A 19,659-nucleotide genomic window follows, 5' to 3' on the forward strand; every position below is an offset into this window, starting at 1 on the left:
TTAATAACTGGTGGGTCAGATTTTAAGCTTTTTTATTGTTTAGTCTTACTGTACATTAGGCCCAAAGCACCCAACTCTCCAACAAAGCAATCAGTGTTCTAGCCATCAGCTATTGTTAAGGGCAAACTGAGGGCTAGCGATATCAAATGTCAGTTACATTGATAATGGAAGTATTTGCAGTTGATAAAGTTACTTGGCTTCTAAATCAGAGATGCTGCACCAGAGATTTATGTTAACATAGTCTTTCAGAGGCCTGTTTCTGTAAGCTTGCATTTTTCCAAAGTTCAATCCAGCAGGCATTAGGAGATCATGATGCAGGCTTATCTGTTGAATGAAGATGATTTCCAATGACTTCTGGCTAAAAGTTAGTAGCTGTAAAACTCAACACAGCCCTCATTTTGGTGAAGAAATAGAATGAGCATGAATAATTGTTCTTTCACTTACACATAGAGATAAATTGTAAGTTTAGAGAGCAAAGTACTGCAATTAGTTACTGATTTGTATATGCACTGATGTTTGAAGAATATCATCCACTGTTGTGTTGTCCTAAATCTTAAAATGTATATATTGTTTTATTCACCAGTGTTTTATCAAACTTATCAAAGCGTTGAGCTTTTTTCCTTGTCATTTAAAGTACTTACAGGAAAAAAGGAAAGTATGTATCTGAAGATCTTATTTTTTTTATCTTCAGGAAAGTGTTTGGAAATAAATTTAGGTAACTGACAGGCATAAGGCTTACTCTTCAACAAATAATAAAAGCTTTGAGAATTGAAACATCTAAGTCTGCTTCTACAATGTAATCAAGAGGATTGCAATTACTCCATTAATCCAAACCCCAGGAAACTTTAGCAAGAAAAGAAATTATTTCTCTTCCAAGTGTTTTTCTTCCATCTTGTTTGCAAACTAAAAATTTGGAGGACATTGCTTTTCAACTCTGGATCGTATTTAGCAATATGGACCAAGTAATATTTTTTTAATTCATACCTCCTTCCAGTTGACACCCTGATATGATTGGAGGCCGGGGGATAATAGCATGCTTAAAATACTTGATTCGTTATGTACTGTTTCAGTGACAAAGTAGTAACAAAATACTGCACAAAATTATAGCAGTTGAAAGTCTTGGATGGACTCGATGATCTTAAAGGTCTTTTCCAACCTAAATAATTCTATGAAAGTAGTTCAGTGCCAGCTTACTACTGATGTGTAGTAAGCTGCTGTGTTGAAAGTGAGTGCTCTGGCAACAACCTTTTGTTTGTGTTATAAGTTAACATCTGGCACGAATATAAACTTAGGCCCTCTTCTTTCTCAAATGTTCAGGTAAATAATATATGCATAAGCAAACTGGATGCCAACAATTTTCTGAGGAGAGTCAGTCCTCAAAGTAGCCGTTTGAGGAGAACTAACAGGAAATAAAAGAATGAAAACTTAACTTTGATGTACATTAATAGAAAGAAAAGAAGCAAAGAGACATGCAAGGAAAATACAGATGCATTTCCCTGATGAAAAATCCCTACCGTTTCTTTCCTATTGTGGGTTGGACTTACGACTTGGATGGGGTTTTTATCTTAATTGTCTAATGTCTCCAGTTCTCTTCGTATATTGAACTCTTTCCAGTTAATGAATTCATCAACAAAATAAAACAGTATTCTTGGTAGTGTACCTTGCTTCAAGCAAAGTTTGGAATTTAGGAACAAAAGGAAAATTCACTACTGAAAATCCATTGGATCTGTATTTGGAAAATTATAAATGCTTTTGAATTTTTTTATTTACCAGTTGCTAGGTATATTGCTTATACTGGATGGCCACAAATAATCATTTTCCAATCAATGACAATAAATTAAGTAGACTTGAAAATAAATATATTCCTATTTAACTTCTGTTAAATTTTAACTTCTGTTAAAGTTTGTTTACCTCTTTCTTTACATGCTTCTGCCTCTCTCTTGCTTATCTTACAATATTCAGGAATATTCCAATAAATTTAATGGAATCAGAAAGGAATTGGCAAGAAAAGAGGTAAGACTGCAGTCTAAGGAGTGTTTATATTTGGATCCATAAATCTCTGAAGCAAAAAGTTAATATTTACCTAGATGTGTAAAGCTGCAAAAGTATTAACGTCTACACTAGTCTTGGAAGAAACTGACTTCTACCTGAATTTCTAAACCCAGTACTTGCTTTCAGTGGGAATTTTGATAGGAAACAACTTACTGCTCTAGTTCAGTAACTTTTTGTTCAGTAGTGTTGTTTAATTATTTTCTGTGTGTTGAACAGATGCTCAAGAAGGCTATTAATAACGTCAGAAGAATGGCTTCTCATCCAACATTACCATATTGTAAGTTCAGTTTTGTTGAAAAAAAAGAAGTTATCTAAAGATTGTATATTTACTTATTGGCCCTGTTTCTTAGTATGCTACTATTTTATACTAGCACAGCAATCTATTATATGTTTTAAAAGTTGCTTATAGGCCCTATTTTACTGAACTATTTTTCATTTTAAAAAAAAAGGTAATACTGGGGGATATATACTAGCCTTTAGAAACAGCGCTGGTTTTTATAGCAAAAAGCACTGTTTGTTTTATTTGTGACTTGGATGAAAGATACATTTTTATCTCCAAGTAAATAGCTTCATATTTCAGTACCATCTAAATACAATTCTTAATTAAATAAGTAAGTACAATTCAATAAAGTTTGAATGGCACAGGTGTAAGTTTCCATGGTACCCACTACTCCTACCCTATGACAGGTACTGTAGCACATATTGTGGCACTGGTTATTTTGAGGATGTTGTGAGCTGGTGTAAGATTTCTTAAAATTTTGGAAGCAACCTTCCTGCTCAACTGCTACAACACCTATGAAAAGTCATGTAAATGTTTTCTGTTACAGACCTGACAGGTGCTCAGGATGGTAGTGTAAGAATGTTTGAATGGGGTCATGCACAGCAGATCACATGTTTTCGGTCTGGTGGCAACTCAAGGGTAACTCGAATGAGATTCAATTACCAAGGAAATAAGGTAAATGGCAGAATGCTTCTGTACTTACCTTCTACTCCCACCCCTGCGCCCCAGTATAATTGTAAATTAGCAGAAATGTCACATACTTAAAATCTGAAGTAGTTTCTCTGAATTGTGGATAACTTCTCTGTAATTCATACATATATATTTACAATTAATATATCTTTTTTCAGTTTGGAATTGTTGATGCTGATGGATATATAAGTTTATATCAAACAAATTGGAAATGTTGCCCACTTACTGGGACTTCACCTAAACCATATTTGGTAAGCTGAAAACTAAGTTTGCTTCCATAAACTTGTGCTGTGCTCTCATTTCCTTCCCCCTTTAGTATAGGTAGGAGAGGGTGAGGATGGTGCTGATAACCAGTATTAATCAAGATTTAATTATATATTATTGCTATCCTGTGATCCGTATGACAGACAAGTTTTTAAATCCTAATCATATTTAGTAAGTTGGAGAGTAGAAAATGCAATGTTAGGTCTGAAGTAAGTTTAATGTTCTTTGAGACTTGTCAATAATTGTCAATTGTTAGTCAATTGTCAATAATGCAGGACTGAAAAGTATACTTCCATGAAAAATTGAGTATCAGAATGCATACACATACCTTTATATCTTGTGTTCTTTAAATTGTTTTTAAAACAGCTTACCTTCTCGAGGAAGTTTAAGATTTCATGCTTACACAAAATCCGTTGGTTTTTTTAATTAATAATTTTTAAACTGTAATTTTTTAGACGTGGCAGTGTCATAACAAAACAGCCAATGACTTCGTTTTCATCAGTTCATCATCTTTGATAGCCACAGCAGGATTGTCTTCTGACAACAGGTAAGACCTGCTGTGATAATGCATAAAAAAGAAGTGGTGGGCTGTTTTCTCTCCTTCCACGCCCTGCCCCGCCAACCTTTTTTTTGATGATTCTCCTTAAGCAGTTTAAGAGCAACATACTTACTTCTGCTTTCTTTCTTTGTGGGAGGGGGAGAGAGGCAATGTTTACAGCTAAATTCCGTGTACCTATTAAAGGAGGTTTTATAGAGAAGCACAAATCCCTTGTTCATGTTCCATATAAGGAAGGGAAGTGAAAAGGGAGGTGCTGAGCTCTTCTCCCTGGGATCCAGTGACAGGACGTGTGTGAATGGTTCAAAGCTGCACCAGGGGAGGTTTAGACTGGACATGAGGAAGCATTTCTTTATGGAGAGGGTGGCCAAACACTGGAACAGGCTTCCTAGAGAGGTGGTTGATGCCCCAAACCTGTCAGTGGTCAAGCGGTGTTTGGACAATGCCCTTAACATGCTTTAAATTTTGGTCAGCTCTAAATTAGTCAGGCAGTTGGACTAGATGATTGTTGTCCCTTCCAACTGACAGAGTCTATTCTATTCATATGAGCCTGTCATAAATTATTTTTATAGACATAGTGAGTTGTGCATAGCTTTTCATTTCACACTTATTTTCTTAAGTAAGTTTTGATCAAGAAATAGCAAAAACTGCTAACATTCAGGTGAATTTAGCTACCGAAAGATTGTAATCTCAGTGTGAATCCTTTATGAGAATAACCGGTTGTAGAATGATTGTGTAGAGGGCATGTTCTTGCAGTGTATGTATAACTGAAAGTAATTTGGGAACTGCTCAAAAGTAATCATTGAAAGTCTGTTTACAGTGCTTTTATGCCTGAAATAATATCTTTAAGATTCAAATGACTTTTTCAAGTGTTCAAAATACTTCGGAACATTTGTTGCTGAATTAAAACGGATCTTTTTTCTACAGAAATATTTGTCTTTGGGATACTTTGGTTTCACCTACAAATAGCTTGGTGCATGGTAAGTAAAATACAACCAGCAAAATATTTGATCATAGTAAGAAAAAAAAAAAACCACCTGTGTCTGTCTTTATGGAAAAGTTATTTTGGGAAGTAATTTTAATATTAGCAGTAAAACATCTTTCAGTGTCTTGTGTGAGTGTACCAGCAGGAATATAAAACCAAATTCTTGAGAAATGATTTAGTGCTGTATATAAACGATAGGTTTGATGGACATGAGCACCTTCCTTTGCATACCTTGTATCTTTGCATCACAAGTACAACCCCTGACAGCCAGATATCTGTAATTTCTGTTCCTTTTTAAGATTCTGAGCAACTCCTGCTTGTAGTGACTAGCATGTTGAGAAGACAAGTGCTATAGCTGTTAGAACTACAGTTTTTAGCACAGTTACAAGAAACGCGTTTGCAGGATATGCATCCACACCCTTCAATTCAAGTTTCCTATGGCTGTGTCTGTACTCATAAATCAGAGAGGCTCCACTCAAAATTTATCAATTGTTAGACAAAATAATGGTACTATAAAGATAGCATTGAGAGCTTGCAGATACATTATCTGTTCAGAGAGTATGAGAGTTTATGAATTGTCAGGTATTTCATTGCCTCTGTGAAAATCCTGTCTCAGAAAAGCCATGATTATAAAATGGTTCTCTGAAGGTATGTAAATGAAAAAATGCACCATATTTTCTAGAAAATATTTTTATTAATATATTGAACAAGCAGATGTACAAATAAGATCTCAAAATTATATAGTAATTTTCAAAGTTGAACTAAAAGATGAACTTAACTGTCATATTTGTAGTAGTACTAGTGCATTTTTTTGCTTTCAGAGGTTGTCCATTTCTATGGCACTTTTATTCTATGTATTACGCCAAGTACTGTGGAATGTTGTAAATGCTTCCTGTGTGTGTGTGTGTGTGTGCATTTATAGTTACCTATAGTACAGTATTACAAAAATGCTTTAGAAGAATTATTCCTCTAAGTATGCTTTTTGAGATTTAATAAATATTTAGCAGGGTTTCATTAATTTAATACTAATATTTTGTTGCAGTGGAAAAAAATACTTTTCAATGTCTGAAATACAGAATTAGGCTCAGGGAGAGTTGAGAACACCTTGTAATTGAAGTATGGTGAATGCTTAAGTGTATGTGAGACACGTGGAATTTCTAAATGTAAATTTAGAGAGCCCTTTGAACTACAAGTACAATGTGCTACATGCCATGTGTTAGGATTCATAGTGTCTAGTCTCAGACATACTAAGCTTTGTTCTGGTAATTGTAATCTTCATTCACTTCCTCCACTTGTTTGGGGGAGTAGGCATACCCAAATATGAAAAGCAGCAAATTAAAAGTGAAATAACCAGTGGAAACTTACAAGGTATTTGGGCAGGTAATTTAGGACATTTCTTATGGGAAACATATGCCTTAGAATAACAAGCATTAGAGAGTTTGAAAAGAAGCTGTTTCTGGTCAAGGCTTAATAGTTTGTGATTACAGAAGGATAGAAAAAAAGATACACTCTTTTTTCATACAGATTGTAACTGCTTAGTTTGAGGATACTGTGCAACTTCAGGGTGTCTGATGTGAACCTGGGCTTACATACGTATGGTACTGCAATAAATGGACTGGTTGTGGTCAATTGGATTGCAGCATCAAAGTCACTGTTGCTACCATCTTGAACCATTCGAGGTTGATGGAAAATTAAAGTTAGTACTGTGAAATTGAAGTTAGTACTGCGTGTTTACTTAAATTACTTTGCTTTGGCTTTCAGCTTTTATCTGTCATGATAGTGGAGCAACTGTGCTAGCATATGCTCCAAAACATCAGCTGTTGATATCTGGAGGCAGAAAAGGCTTTACATGTATAATTGATCTTCGCCAAAAACAGCAGCAACAGTTACTCCAGAGTCATGATTCTCCAGTCAAAGCAATTGCTGTTGATCCTACAGAAGAGTATTTTGTAACAGGATCTGCTGAAGGCAACATAAAGGTATTAATGAGGGGAAGGGAGCAGAGTTGAAGATGGTGGTGATGTGTAAATTCAATAAGAATTTTGCATAGGTGTGGAATAATTATGTCATATGTTCTGCCTTTGTTCTCAACCCTGACTTTCACATTTTCTAATTTAGTTATGAAATGTTAGTGTTATCTTGCAGTCCTCCTTTTAGTTAGTCTTACCTTAGTCCCCATATATATTCCTTATTATATAAAATGAATATTAATATTCTATATCTGTGTCATTACAGATTGCTACATATCTTTTTCTTTTACAGTTAGTGTCTGAAAAATTAATGCAAAAGGTAGTCCAGTTTCTCCATGACTCATTACTGGTCAATTTTAAGATCATGGTAATTAGCCTTATAAGAGATTGATGTTTTGATGCTTTTTCAGGTGTGGAGTCTGTCTACATTCAGTCTTCTTCACACTTTCATCAATGAGCATGCCCGACAGTCTCTCTTCAGAAACATTGGGACAGGAGTCATGCAAATTGAAACAGGACCAGCAAATCACATATTCTCCTGTGGTGCTGATGGAACAGTAAAGATGAGAATCTTGCCCGATAGATTCAGCCCTTTAAATGATGTGTTAAAAAATGATGTTAAATTTATGATCTAATATTATTTTTTTCAGAACCATGTATAACATTCCCCTTCTGCCATCCCTGAAAATCATTCTCCTGGAACTAGACAACAAAGCAGATACACAATGATAGCTTGTGCCACAAAGATGCGCTTTCTTTTGGGTTTTTTTGGGGGTTTTGTTTTTTGTTGCCCATATTTGTTGCCTGGAGCTTTTAGTCCTTGATGCACTGATGCCTTAAAGATTAACAAGGTCCTTCAGATTTTGATCATTGCCTAAAATAAAAGCTATATGTGACTCCGAATTATATGCTTATAATATTACTAAGGTGTTGCTGAAGGGGTTTATTCTTCCTTTTGAGGTAGTTACACTCCCACCTGGAGTGCACCATCTGGGCATAGTGTCTGCTCATATTCAACACCTGGCCGCCTTCTAAAAGCAGGTCTGTCCAGATGGAAACCTTAGATAATGTTATTCTTTTTCACTGTGGCAACCCTAACTGTCCCTCTTCTAAACTTGTTTAGTCAGCTGACAATAAAAATTTATACCTATGTGTAGAAGAGAAACAAAGCCTGTATGAGTAGATACTCCTGGCCATGCAAGCATTCATATAACGAGCCACTGTCTGTCTCCATTCCTGGAATCCAGGCTGTTTACCTCTCTAACTTGCCTGATCTCCTTCCTCTGGTCTAGGGTCTAAGAAACTGAAGGATGTTCTGTAACTTGTCTTCTGTTCTATAGCTTGAATCACTGCCATCAGGATGGCAGGCTTACCTATTAGAAAGAAATATATTTTTAACCCTGAACACTCCCTTTACAAAAATATGTAAATATTAATGGATATCTTCCTGATAAAATAGTCAAGATTATGTGTGAAGCTTTAATCTTGATCAAAAAGATACAGGAAGATACTGCTTTAGGATATGGCACTAGAATTTCTTCAAAGACTATTTATTTACATGTCTGTAGAGGAAAAAAAACAAAAAACCACAAGCTAATTTATTTTTACATTTTTTCCAGTAAGACTTTTATTTAGCCCAAAGATACTCAGTTGATTATTAGCACTTACATTCTTGTTTCTCTGCTTTTCCTAAGTACTTTAAAAAAGAAAAAGGAAAGAAGTTCAACAGCAAAGTACTTTAATACTGTCAGTCTTTGTACTGTATGTTTACATCTGGTGTAAAATGAAAGAAAAGAATTTTGAAAAGGATAGATGGATTTTTTTTGCCAAAATATTAAACTCGGTAACTTCAATGTTTGACCAAATTATTAATGCACAAAGCCTTTACTTTTTTTTTTTTAGTCAGCTAAAAACTTTTTCTGTAAGTATTGTGGTTTACTTTTCCTGACTTGAGAGCTTGACAAAGGTTTAATTTGTAAATTAGATGTGAGGCTGGATTACTTGAATGCCAATGGTGTACTTTTTGCTAAAAGATATTTTGTGAAATATAGCACCAAGATATTAACTGTAAAATAAACTTGTCAAATTAGGAACTATGGGGATAAATAAAGCATAGCAGAAATGAAGGGCTTGTAAAATGAACTTTGTAACATTCTCAGGATGCTTTTATCTTAAGAATATAAAATTGTTTAAAAAGATTTTGTAAAACGTATTAGGGTCATTTTAAATGTATGTTTCGCAAGTTGCAGTGCAAACACTATGAAGGTTTTTATGCACATAATCTGAATTTTCAAATTGTGCAATAAAAAGAATGTGAATCTTTTGCCATGGAGAAACATGTGACAGCATTTCAAACTGGTACAGCTGTTCAATTGTAATTGTTCTTCCACAACACTTACAGATTGAAGTCAAAATTGATGTCAAAACAGTTTAAGTACAGTGATGGTCCAGAAAAGTGACTGACTAAAAGTGACACCACCTTACAAAATAGACTTGCCCAAAGCATATGTTATATCTTCTCAGTGGCTGACTTTCTAGTATTCCTTATCTTTATGAAAGGAGAACAATGGAGTCAACACTAGCACACTCCTTGAGCATTGACTGAAACCCTGATTTTTGTAGCTGCTAATATACATGCATTAATTTTATGCACCCACTGAACTAACTGTCACATTCAGAAAAGGAAAATTTGCAAAAATCATGGCAACTTTATTTAATGATGTCCGTGATGTTTTGTCCTTAAACATTTGTATCTCATTAGCTTTAATATTACAAGCTCAGTTTATTGTACTGGCAATTACAGAAAGCTGTCTTATCTGCGACCTGAGCAGATTTTATATGTAATTTGCCAAGACATACAATGTTGTTATTTTTCTGAGTAGAGCTGCACTATGAATAATCCTGGCAAACTTACACTTATACCGGAAAAGTACTGACTGTAAGCAGGCATTTTCAATAATGTTATAGTTACCATAAGCTACTCTCAAAACTAAATTATGTAAAAATCATAATGTATTTGCCACACCTTCATAATCTTCCCAATAAATCCTGCAGAAACTCAACCGTCTAGAATTCCATGTTGCTGCTACTTCATTTGCAAATGGGTTGTTTGCTTGTATAAAGTTAATTGATGTTTAACAATTATTGTAAGTCAAATTATCGATAGCTTTCTTGTAATGATGGAATCAAAATGACTTAACTTCTGTTGTATTTGAAACTGTAAAGGGACACTGTCAACTTTAAGTCTATTCATTAGGGAAGACTGAACTCAGTACAGCTCTTCCAGCTGTTGCCCTTAACTTCCACCAACTTTCGTCCTCCAGCAATTAATGCTTTCTCCCTGTTGCTATGCAAGTTACTCAAACAGAAGGGTAATAGTAGCTACCCAGGGTTCTGTGCTTGAAGTAGCCATGTGCACAAATTGACATTAAAATTTGCATTTACCAGTGCATAATCAACAATAATTCCATGTCTAGACAAAATAACTTGTCTTATAGTTGATAATGTCCCTTTTAACTATCACAGACAAGCTGTTGTGACTTGTGTTTGTCTTTGTAGCAATACATAATGCAATCAGAGTGTGTCATTCTTGTGTTGCTAATTGATTCAGTTATCTCAAACGGATAGATGATCCAAGTTCTCTACTGTTACTTTAGTAACTTTTGAGAGTTAAACCTCTGGCCATCTGGGTACTTAAACTGGCTTGCTGTGTGACTTTTAACAAGAAGATACTCAGCTGACAGCTGATGTTGCAGGATGTTTATGGAGAAAGATGGAGAGTGAAATAGATGCATATTTTGTACCACACTGCTGTGGCACAAGGTGAGCTTATACATGTCCTACTGCATTTTAGGAATCTTGCTACCAGTTATAGGAAACAAAACTGTTGAGATATCCTACATTAGGTACCACTCCCTTCCTCTTAAGAGCACCCAGTGTTAGTTTAGTTGCAATAGGTATGAAAAAAGCAACAGTGATTAAAAGGAAATAAGCTTGGAGACGATATGTTCTCCAAGGTAATTTTTTCAAATGTTTATTTTTGCTAAAAAATAGCAAAACCACCTCTAATGGCAGGTTCAGCACACTGATCAAGCTACTTTCTATAAAATAAAGATATTGATTTACCAAGTTTCTTAGTGTTTCTTATTCCTCCCTGTTTTTAGCTCTAAAATCTGCATGGTTTTGATCTTTTTCCTTTCCTGTTTTTTTTTTGGGGGGGGGGGGGGGATTTTTTTGTTGTGGTTTTGGTGTTTTTTGGTTTGGTTTTTTTTGTTTGTTTGGTTGGTTTTTTTGGTTTGTTTTAATGCCTTAGCTTTCCATGTATTAGCTTTCTGATGTTTTTTTTTGGGGGGGGGGGGAGGGCAGGTGTTTGGGTTTTGGTGGTTTTTGTTTTGTTTTTTTTAATTCAGTGTATAACTATCAGTTATTATCAGTTCTAAGTCATTTCTCAGTGGAATGAGGTTGATGCAGCGATGGTGCTTTCTGTCACTTTCTTCCACTGTTGCCGAAGGCTGGTTAAAGAAACTCTCTAAGACTCGATTTTGCAGTTTTAGAAAACAGGCGTTCTTTATTGCAGTGCTGGGTGCGTGGGGGATCGCTCCACCTATCATGCACACCATTACCTACAGTGAACAAATTTTTTATTATTCTAGTCATATGCATATTCATGCTATCGTTTACATAGTGTCCGCCCTTTGGGCATGCGCAATGTGGGTCATCTCTTTTTCCTAGTTACCTGGCCTTGGCAGGTTTTAATTACAAAAACTCAGCAGGACCCGAGGCTTATCGTCAGGGCCCAAGGCTTCTTGTCTGTTGACGCACATCGGGGCCCAAGGCCTCTTGTTTGTTGGTGCCTTTGGCGCATACCATCGACAAAACTCAAGGTTTTCTTATCTTATTTGTACATAGCAAAATTTCCAAGTTATTCAAGCAAGCAAAAGTTCACTACAGCGATAGAGTGAAGTTTTCCTTGTCATGCCTTTCTTCAAGGCATCGCCACAACTAACGTTTTCAACGCCTTGTCTGTTTCATTCAAACTTGAAAGCCTGTGAAGGTCTTGGGGAACGGCACCTCTCCCGTTTTGCCACCTCTCGAAGAGATGCAAAGACGAGTGCTCGTACTCTGGTTACGCACTGGGCAGCAAGCTGCTGCCTCTATGCCTCGACGTACAGCTCGGTGGGACGAAAGAACAATTTTACTTAGGGTTTGCCCTTGCCGTAATTTTAACCGGTCCTTTGGTAGCAAAGCAGGGAAAGAAGCAAAGAAAAGGTGTGCCCAAAATCCGGCACCGCCACTCCGGTTTCCCGTGCAGGAATGCCTGTTTCGCCCCCCGCCTCCACCTGGTGCTTCGCTCGGTGCGTGCCCCGGGGCGGGGGGGGGAAGGCAGGCAGCCGAACGGAACCGCCTCCCGCCGCGCCGGTCTGCCCGCCGCCCGCGCTCCCCCGTGGCCCTACGGGCCGCTTGCCCCGGGGGGGATTCGGGGGGGGGGGACTGACGACGGGGACGCCGCCGACCCGCCGCCCGCCGCGGGGGGCCGTCCCGCCTTCCCCCTCCCCTCCGGCCACGGGGCGAGCGGCGGCGCCGGCCCGCCGAGGGCAGGGCAGTCTCTCTCCCGCCCGCTCGCCAGGGCCGCGCCCCGCCCCGCCCCGCCCCGCCCCGCCCCGTCCCGCGGGGAGCCGGGGTTGCCTCCGCCGCGCCCGCACCGCCTCGGCAGCGCCTCTCCCGCCGCTCCCGCCGCCAGCCCCGAGGAGGCGCCGCCGCCCCCCGCTCCGCGCCCACGCAGTAAGTGCCGCCGCTGCGCGGGGTCCCGTCCCCGCCGCACCGGGCAGCCCCTTCCCCGGCGCGCCGGCGGAAGGAGCGGGCCCCCGCCGCTGGCAGGGCGGGCCCGCGCCCGGCGGCGCCTCAGCGGGCGGCAGGGCGGGCTGGGGCCTGGCAAGCCCGGCGGTGCCCCGGCAGCCTCCCCGCCGAGGGGGCGGCCGGGGGAGGGAGGGAGGGAAGGAAGGAAGGAAGGGAGGGAGGGAGGGAGGGAAGGGGGGAGCTGGCCGCCCGGCGGCTGCAGGTGGCCGGACCCCCGGGCGGCGCCGGGAGCCCGGCTCTGCTTCCCGGCGCCGCCCCGGAGTTACTCCGGTTTCAGCGTGGGGGGCGAAAGGCGGTGGCCGGAGCGGAACTCGGGCAGCCCCCGCGGGGCCCGGGCCGGGGCCGGGGCGGGGGGCGCGCCCCGGCGGCTCTCGGCGCGGTGCGGAGCCCGGCAGCACCTCGGAGCGGCTCTCCCGGTGAGAGCTGCCCCAAGCACCCACGTTGAGAGTTTGGTCAGGCGAAGACGTATTTGGGGGAAAGCCGTACGTGGGTTTCTGTTCGGGGAAGCCTCGCCGCCCGCCTTCCCTCTATCGCCCTTCCCGGGCAGCGGGGCAGTTTTCGGCTCTTCTGGGAAGTACTCCTTCTTTCGCCCGGAGCGGGCCGTCGCCCTCGTCAGGGTGAGCTGGAGCTCGCACAAAGCAGATCTGCAGCTGTTGAGGCAGAGGCAGCGAGCATGGTAACACGGCTGAACTCTGCGCGGTGCTGGTAAACGACGAAGTTTTCTGAGGCGCGCGAGTCTGGTTTAGAAGTACTGGTAGCAAAAATTCTGCCGGTAAAATTCGTTTGTATCGTATTTACGTGCCGCTAATTAAATAAGAGAGGCCACGGTTCAGCGTGGGTTTTTTTTTTTTTTTTTTTCCTTTTTAGAAACGCGGGCGGTCAGACTGTCCACGCTGGAGGTCTGCGCCTCTCTAGAGGTGCAGGTTCCCGATCTTACCCGTATGCATTGGTAAAGCAAAATGCAGTCCGAATGATGTTTCGCTCTGCACGTGCCTTGTTTCGGTTACGCTCCTTTGCAAATTGTGTCACGTAACCGGCTAGTGAAACTACTCACGTTACAAACTGCCCTGTCAAAGCTTCTCGGAGCAGCCGGGATACCCCAGACGAGGAGCTCTCCGTTGCCCTCTCTGGCTGGGTTGGCTGCTGCCCGCTCTGCCTATCTCTTGTCAGCTCCGAATAGGAAATTTGCTTTGGAAGAGCGCTGACAGCGGAGGCGGGCGCTTGCAGCCCTTGCGACGGCGGACTAGCCTTTCGGTTGCCGGAGACCACGGGTCTGGTCTGGAAATCGTCGCTGGTGTGAAGCGAATCGCTTGTGGGCATCGCTGTGAGATCCAGAGTTGGCAGACCCCGGGCAGGTGTTGCAGGGGCAGCACAGGTCACGCTCTACTATATCTATAAAGGCATAGACGTGCCGAGTCGGGGTCCTGATCCTGCACACCGCTCCTGTTCCCGTGGTGGGAAGCGCGTTAGATAGGTGGATGCTGTTTAAAAGCAGGAAAAGCCATGAACACTCTGTGTGGCTTATAACTCCTCCATTTAATGGCTTTTGTCAGGAATCTGTCTGTCTTTTTGGTGGCAGTTTCTGATTGTTATTTCTACCTTGCAGTGATTAATGAGTGTTTTAGTAAACTTTGAAATGAGGCTGAATGTGTTCCCTTTCTCATCCTGCTACTTATATTGTTGCCAGGTGTTAACAGTGCAATAATGTAACATCGCGTGTTTGCAGTTAAATAAACAAGCAAAGGATGCGTGTACTGCATGTTACATGAAAAGGATACATTTCTACCTTTGCCTCATTTGAAAAATGATAATGTGGAGGAGAAAAAAAAACCATCCTCAAGGGAATCAGCTACTCAAGTGTGAGGAGAAGGTGTTTAGCTATTTCTCACTGCTTCATCCCAGAAGTCTGTTTTCTAAGAGGTGGGAATTATCTGCTCTCTGTCAAATAAACCATATAAAAGTTTGCGGAGGATCTAAACAGGAATTGGTATGGAAAAAAAATCCAGAGAAGAAGAGTTTTGCAGTGGAAGGAGGTCTAAGACCTTTATTTGGAAGACAAAATTTGGTGAACTTGGAACATGCTTAGAAGCAGGAAGAAGGAACTAAAATGTTCTAGTACATTTACATACTAATTTTTATATAACCTGGAAGCAAACTTCACATGGAATATTATCAAAACATAGGTTATGGTGCAGATCTTTGCAGGAGGACAAAGCACTGAGGCTTGAAATGGAAGTCCTTCGCTGTTTGCCCTGAAAACAGGAAGCTGCTCGTTTCCGCTCAATAGTAACTAGCCTAATCTGACTTAAACCTAGATTTCAGTGTACTTTGTGGCTTAATTTGCCTATTTTGAGTTTTCTTTAAATACTTGCTGCTAGGTAAAGAATAGTAATTGCTGCTTCAAATAGCTGAGGAAATAATCAAATCGTTGAGAAATCTCAAACTCCCTCAACTTCTTGTTACAATATGTCAAGATGAGCCCTCCAAGCGAGGGACCATAAAATGCCTAATAACCTTTAAAGCAGACAATGCATCCTTAGAGAACACTTTTATATAAATAACAAAAGTACTGAGTAACAAAGTACGGTGTGTAAACAGTAGCTGGTTCGAGATAAGTTACATCTTTATCATGAATTTTCTTCTAGGTTGCAGGTGTTCACTCTTGAGTTTACCTCTCAGTAGAGGTTTTGGCCTAGAACTTCCCCTTTAATTTCTTTATTAATTCTTATACATGAACAGTAAAAAGATAAAAAGGAAAAAAAGTTACCAACTGATATTTGTCATGATCTTAAAGTTGGATATACCCACTTAAACTGCCTGCTTAATCTAAATGGTTGGTAGTATGTTTCCCTACATACTAAAAAAAAAAAAAACCCACCACGTTTTTACTGTATTGATTACCTTCTAGTGCAGCTTTTGCTACTGTCTGGGTAAATTTGGGTTACAACTTCTTACACCACTGAGATACAATGCAAGGCATTTCGACTGTATTTTGCTTGCTTTATTTTTTTTCTTTCTTTCTTTTTTTTTTTTTTTTTTTTTTTTTTTTTCATTCTTTGTACGTATGTTTCTTGCTCTTTCTTGTATTCTCCCACCTTTAGGTAGATCATTCAAACTACTTTTATCTTCCGCCACTGAAAAATTTCTTATGCTTTAAGTTAGGTTTGTGGATCAGGTTGATCTGATGAACAAAACAAAATCTAACTGACAAGTATATTGGAAGAATTTTCTCACAGGAAATGTATACCTTGTATAAAATATATCTTGAACAAGCATCAAGACATATTCCAGTGATTTGTATCTCAATTTAACAAATTCTAGTACTCTTGCCTTTTGTTTGGAGTATCAATACACAGAATGTGGTGCTCTAGGAGCTGATGATTTAATGGCAAAGTAACCTAGGGAATTTTTAGGGTTGGTTTGGGGTTTTTTTGTGTCTATATGCTCACAGCCATGAGCAGCCATGTTGTCTATTTGATCAGTAATAGAAATGTTTGCAACATTTTTCAACTGTGATGTAAGAGAAAATTGAGTCCTCTTTATTTGAAACTGACTTGATAAAGAAAGTGAGTATGGCTTGAAATTAGTTACGGGGGGGGTGTGTGTTCCCTTCTGCCTCCAGCATCTTCAGATCATGAGACCCAGAATAAACGTTATGTGTGGTCAAGTAGAAGTTAAGATGGCATTTTGTCAGTTAAGCAAGTGAGCAAGAAGGGGGCACTCGGCATTTATACACTCTCTTTCTCGAGTAATGCTTTGCTCAAACCAGAATTTCCTTTTTTTAACTTGAACATACACTGACCTCACCCCCACTGAGAAGTGTGAGCTCTGTGCCCTGAGACTGAGGTATGTAATTTGCAAAGCAGTAGCACGCACCTTTTTCATTAGCATCTCTAACAAGTCTCAAAGAAGGGGAAGAGTACAGAATAGACGATTTAAATTAGAAGCTGATAATCCCGCGCTTCAGATGCTGTTTTCTGAACTGATCATTGACACGGTCACTTGAGGCCAAAACACTTCCTTCTTTTTCTTTGTTTCACTGTGGTGGTTCCTGGGATCTCTGCAGCAGCCTTGAATTTAGTAAAGCAGGTATGTGAGATGGAGTATCAAATAAAATACATAGACTTTAAATAATGCAAGCTAAAGCTATTCATTAATTTCGGTTCTGTTTTTGTTTGGAAACCGAGGTGTTACGTGCCTTTTAAATGATAAAACCATTAGTTGGCATTCGTAAATTAATAGGATATATGCTGAGGATTAAGTCCAGAAGATATCAGTACCAAAATCTACATTTCTTTCAATGCTTTCTCTTTGGCTAAAAGCGTATCTCCTAATGGGTGAATTTTAGTATTAAATATGGCTGGCTTAATCCAAGATCTCATTTTTTCTTCCAGAAATAGGGTTGGGTATTTTTAAATAATTTAGTTCTGAAGTGCAATTTATTTTACAGGATCAGCAAAACTAGACACGTTAAACCCCAGCATTTTCTTCCCATTTTTTGAATAATGCAGCAAAGAATACTGTAGTGTTATCCTATGGAAATCAGGCTGGGTGCAGTCATTGCTAATGGCAGTTATTTGGATACATGTCTGATCATGGGTGGTAGTTGATAAATTATCTGGAGGAGGTGTGTGTGAGCAATGGGTTGCACTCTACATCCACAGCAGAGTATTTGGCCTGCTTTGTGTTTGTGTCTGGAGGCCCCAGAATTCAGAATGAATTGGTGGAAAATATGTTTGGCATACGAATATGATATTTGTTAGCTGGATCAATAGCAAAATTTTTATTGTGTGGTGTGCTTAAGCCTTCCTCAATGAATGGCTTAGTATTTGCTTTAGTATTGCAGCTTTATGGGAGCATGTCTGAGTGCTGTGTCCTTGCTAAGGAGCTGGTCTTGAGAGCAATTCAGGAAGTAGGAGAGCAAAGTAAACTGTTTTAAACAAAAGTGGCTGGTGTTCAATAGTTGAAGATTTTATGTGCTTACTTCACTGTGTCTTCATCCGATATCTATAAACTAACTTTCTGCTAATTGAATATCTTTATAGAGACAATATGGTTTTTCTTGTTGAGTGTTTTGGCTGCAGAAGTTACTGGGGCTCCAATGTATTCAGGATTGGCTGTCCTAAATAGCTGAACTGAAGAAAAACCTGTAACTATAGTCCGTGTTACTCCTTTATGAGGCAATAATGTGTAAAAGGATGGACTATATTAAACTGTAAGGTACTGAGAAGTGGGAAAATATGCTCTAAACTGAGAAAGCATACCTGCACTTGGTTATTTTCAAACATTTGTCTCTTGAGCTTTGAAGCTGAATACCTAATTTGTGAAGGAAATAAAAAACCTCTGGTTACAAGTAACTGATTTTCAAGCTCTCTATCTTCTCCAGCATACATACGACACCCAGGTAATGTTGTAAAATTGGCTGTCTTGAAAGGCATTTTAAGTAATTAAGTAATAAGTGATCCAGGGAGGCGAAGAAAATCTTTCATCTGCTAGGGGAAAAAAAAATGTTTAAGAAGGAGATAATAATTTTATTCAAAGACATGCTAAAGTGTAGTTTATCAAACAAATTGCTACCACATTTCAATGACTGATTGGGAAATATAACCACTCTGATTCTCTATGAAGATTAATTTCCCTTTAGTTTCTAGCTGAAGTAAGTTGTTTTGGACCCAATTCCCATATAGCAGTGTCAGCCACTTCCAATTTGATACGTAGTACTGAGCTATCAAAAGTATGTCGGCATTACTGCAGAATATCATACTTGCCAGAAGAACTTATTTTAACTACAGGTAAAGCTGAAGTTCTGGAAGTTAATCTGGAAATCCTGAAAAAAAGTTATTAAAAGTAGGTTTCAGGTGATGAGGAGCATTCTCTGTCAGAACTCTGTTGGATGGGTGTGCTAGCAAGCACTCCAAGCATAAACATATCGCTGCTGTTGCTCAGTCCTAGAAGAAACAAAATGTTAACTTCCTGCTTTCACCAGTTCTGCAGAAATCTAAGACGTAACCAAGTCATTGGTGTCACTGGACACAAATAGCAAAATGCTCCTAAAGTATGGTTCAACTTTTTTTGTTATAATGTCCAAAGAAATTAACTGCCTCTTGACTTACTGAAAGTGTCCTACTATTATTTTTATACAAATAGTTATGAAGGGGGTTTTGGTGCTGCTTTGCCTTGAGGAATGAAGAGGAAGTTGCTGCTCTGCTAATTATTATTAATAAAGCATCACAGTTCTGTATGAAGCAGTCAGTTTTTAGAGCTCTCTCTGGCATATTGTGGTTAATTAATATGAAATATGTAGCAAAACCATACCTCCATCTTTTGCAAACATTTTGTAGCTTTTTGTTTATTTAGATACTGTGGTTTCAGAATGTTGTAGAGCAATACTAGTTGGTACTAGAAGATACCTGTGACTTTCTGACTCATGTGCTGTAGAAGGTACTGTCCAAGTGGTAAGTACACACAGGCATAAAAAATCCTAGATAAGGTAAGTCTAGTTAAATAGCCTGTAATTTAGTCCTAATTGTTGAGCTAATTTAGAGTATTCATAATTAGATATGTGTTTGTTTATGATATCCTTCCACTATTTGGTAGAAGAGTATTTGGTTGGTATATTCACTTAGCCTATTTTCTTTAGTGTATGAAAGCAATTTTCAAGTCCTGTGGAGGAATCTTTGCCCATCTTCAGCTCACCACACATCCTTCCTCCTCAATTTGGAACAAGAACTCTGCATTTTATTGGCTGCACTTCAGCTGAATTTTGTATTTCATGCTTCTTTGCAAGCTGAAACAAAAAACAACAAAAATTGCTCAGCAAATATTTTTTAAATTCCAGCTCATCTTTGTGTTTTATAGTCAATAAATGTTGATGCTAAGTTTTTGTCTAATCCTGCTGCGCATAGTACTATCTTTATGACTACTAGCTGTAGAATTGTTTTTTGTTTTTGTTTTTTTTAAAAATTCCCCTTCTGAGGGTACCTTGCCAGCCTACATAAAGCTTTAT

At 39.4% G+C, this 19,659-nt stretch overlaps 2 protein-coding genes across 16 annotated transcripts in view; both read left to right on the forward strand.

Moving 5' to 3' along the window:
* Positions 1-10,929, forward strand: part of DMXL1 (Dmx like 1) — an 88,521-nt gene extending 77,592 nt beyond the window's left edge. For 12 of the 14 annotated variants that reach the window (XM_049796283.1, XM_049796268.1, XM_049796271.1 and 9 more), the window contains 8 exons: positions 1,963-2,013; positions 2,269-2,329; positions 2,880-3,007; positions 3,181-3,273; positions 3,742-3,833; positions 4,770-4,822; positions 6,589-6,806; positions 7,208-10,929. In XM_049796283.1, coding sequence (XP_049652240.1) covers positions 1,963-2,013; positions 2,269-2,329; positions 2,880-3,007; positions 3,181-3,273; positions 3,742-3,833; positions 4,770-4,822; positions 6,589-6,806; positions 7,208-7,432 — 921 coding nt within the window. In that variant the 3' untranslated portion in view covers positions 7,433-10,929. The remainder of the gene's footprint in view (positions 1-1,962; positions 2,014-2,268; positions 2,330-2,879; positions 3,008-3,180; positions 3,274-3,741; positions 3,834-4,769; positions 4,823-6,588; positions 6,807-7,207) is intronic. The other 2 variants (XM_049796270.1, XM_049796280.1) reach the window with 1 other exon arrangement.
* A 1,570-nt stretch (positions 10,930-12,499) lies between these two features.
* Positions 12,500-19,659, forward strand: part of TNFAIP8 (TNF alpha induced protein 8) — a 63,060-nt gene continuing 55,900 nt past the window's right edge. The window contains exon 1 of one of the 2 annotated variants that reach the window (XM_049796286.1): positions 12,500-12,578. Coding sequence is in view for 1 of the 2 variants with exons in the window: in XM_049796289.1 (XP_049652246.1) it covers position 12,578 (1 nt within the window). In the remaining variant the exon portion in view is untranslated. The remainder of the gene's footprint in view (positions 12,579-19,659) is intronic. The other variant, XM_049796289.1, reaches the window with a different exon arrangement.

The sequence above is a fragment of the Accipiter gentilis genome, chromosome Z (assembly GCF_929443795.1).
Source record: "Accipiter gentilis chromosome Z, bAccGen1.1, whole genome shotgun sequence".
Lineage (NCBI taxonomy): Eukaryota > Metazoa > Chordata > Aves > Accipitriformes > Accipitridae > Astur > Astur gentilis.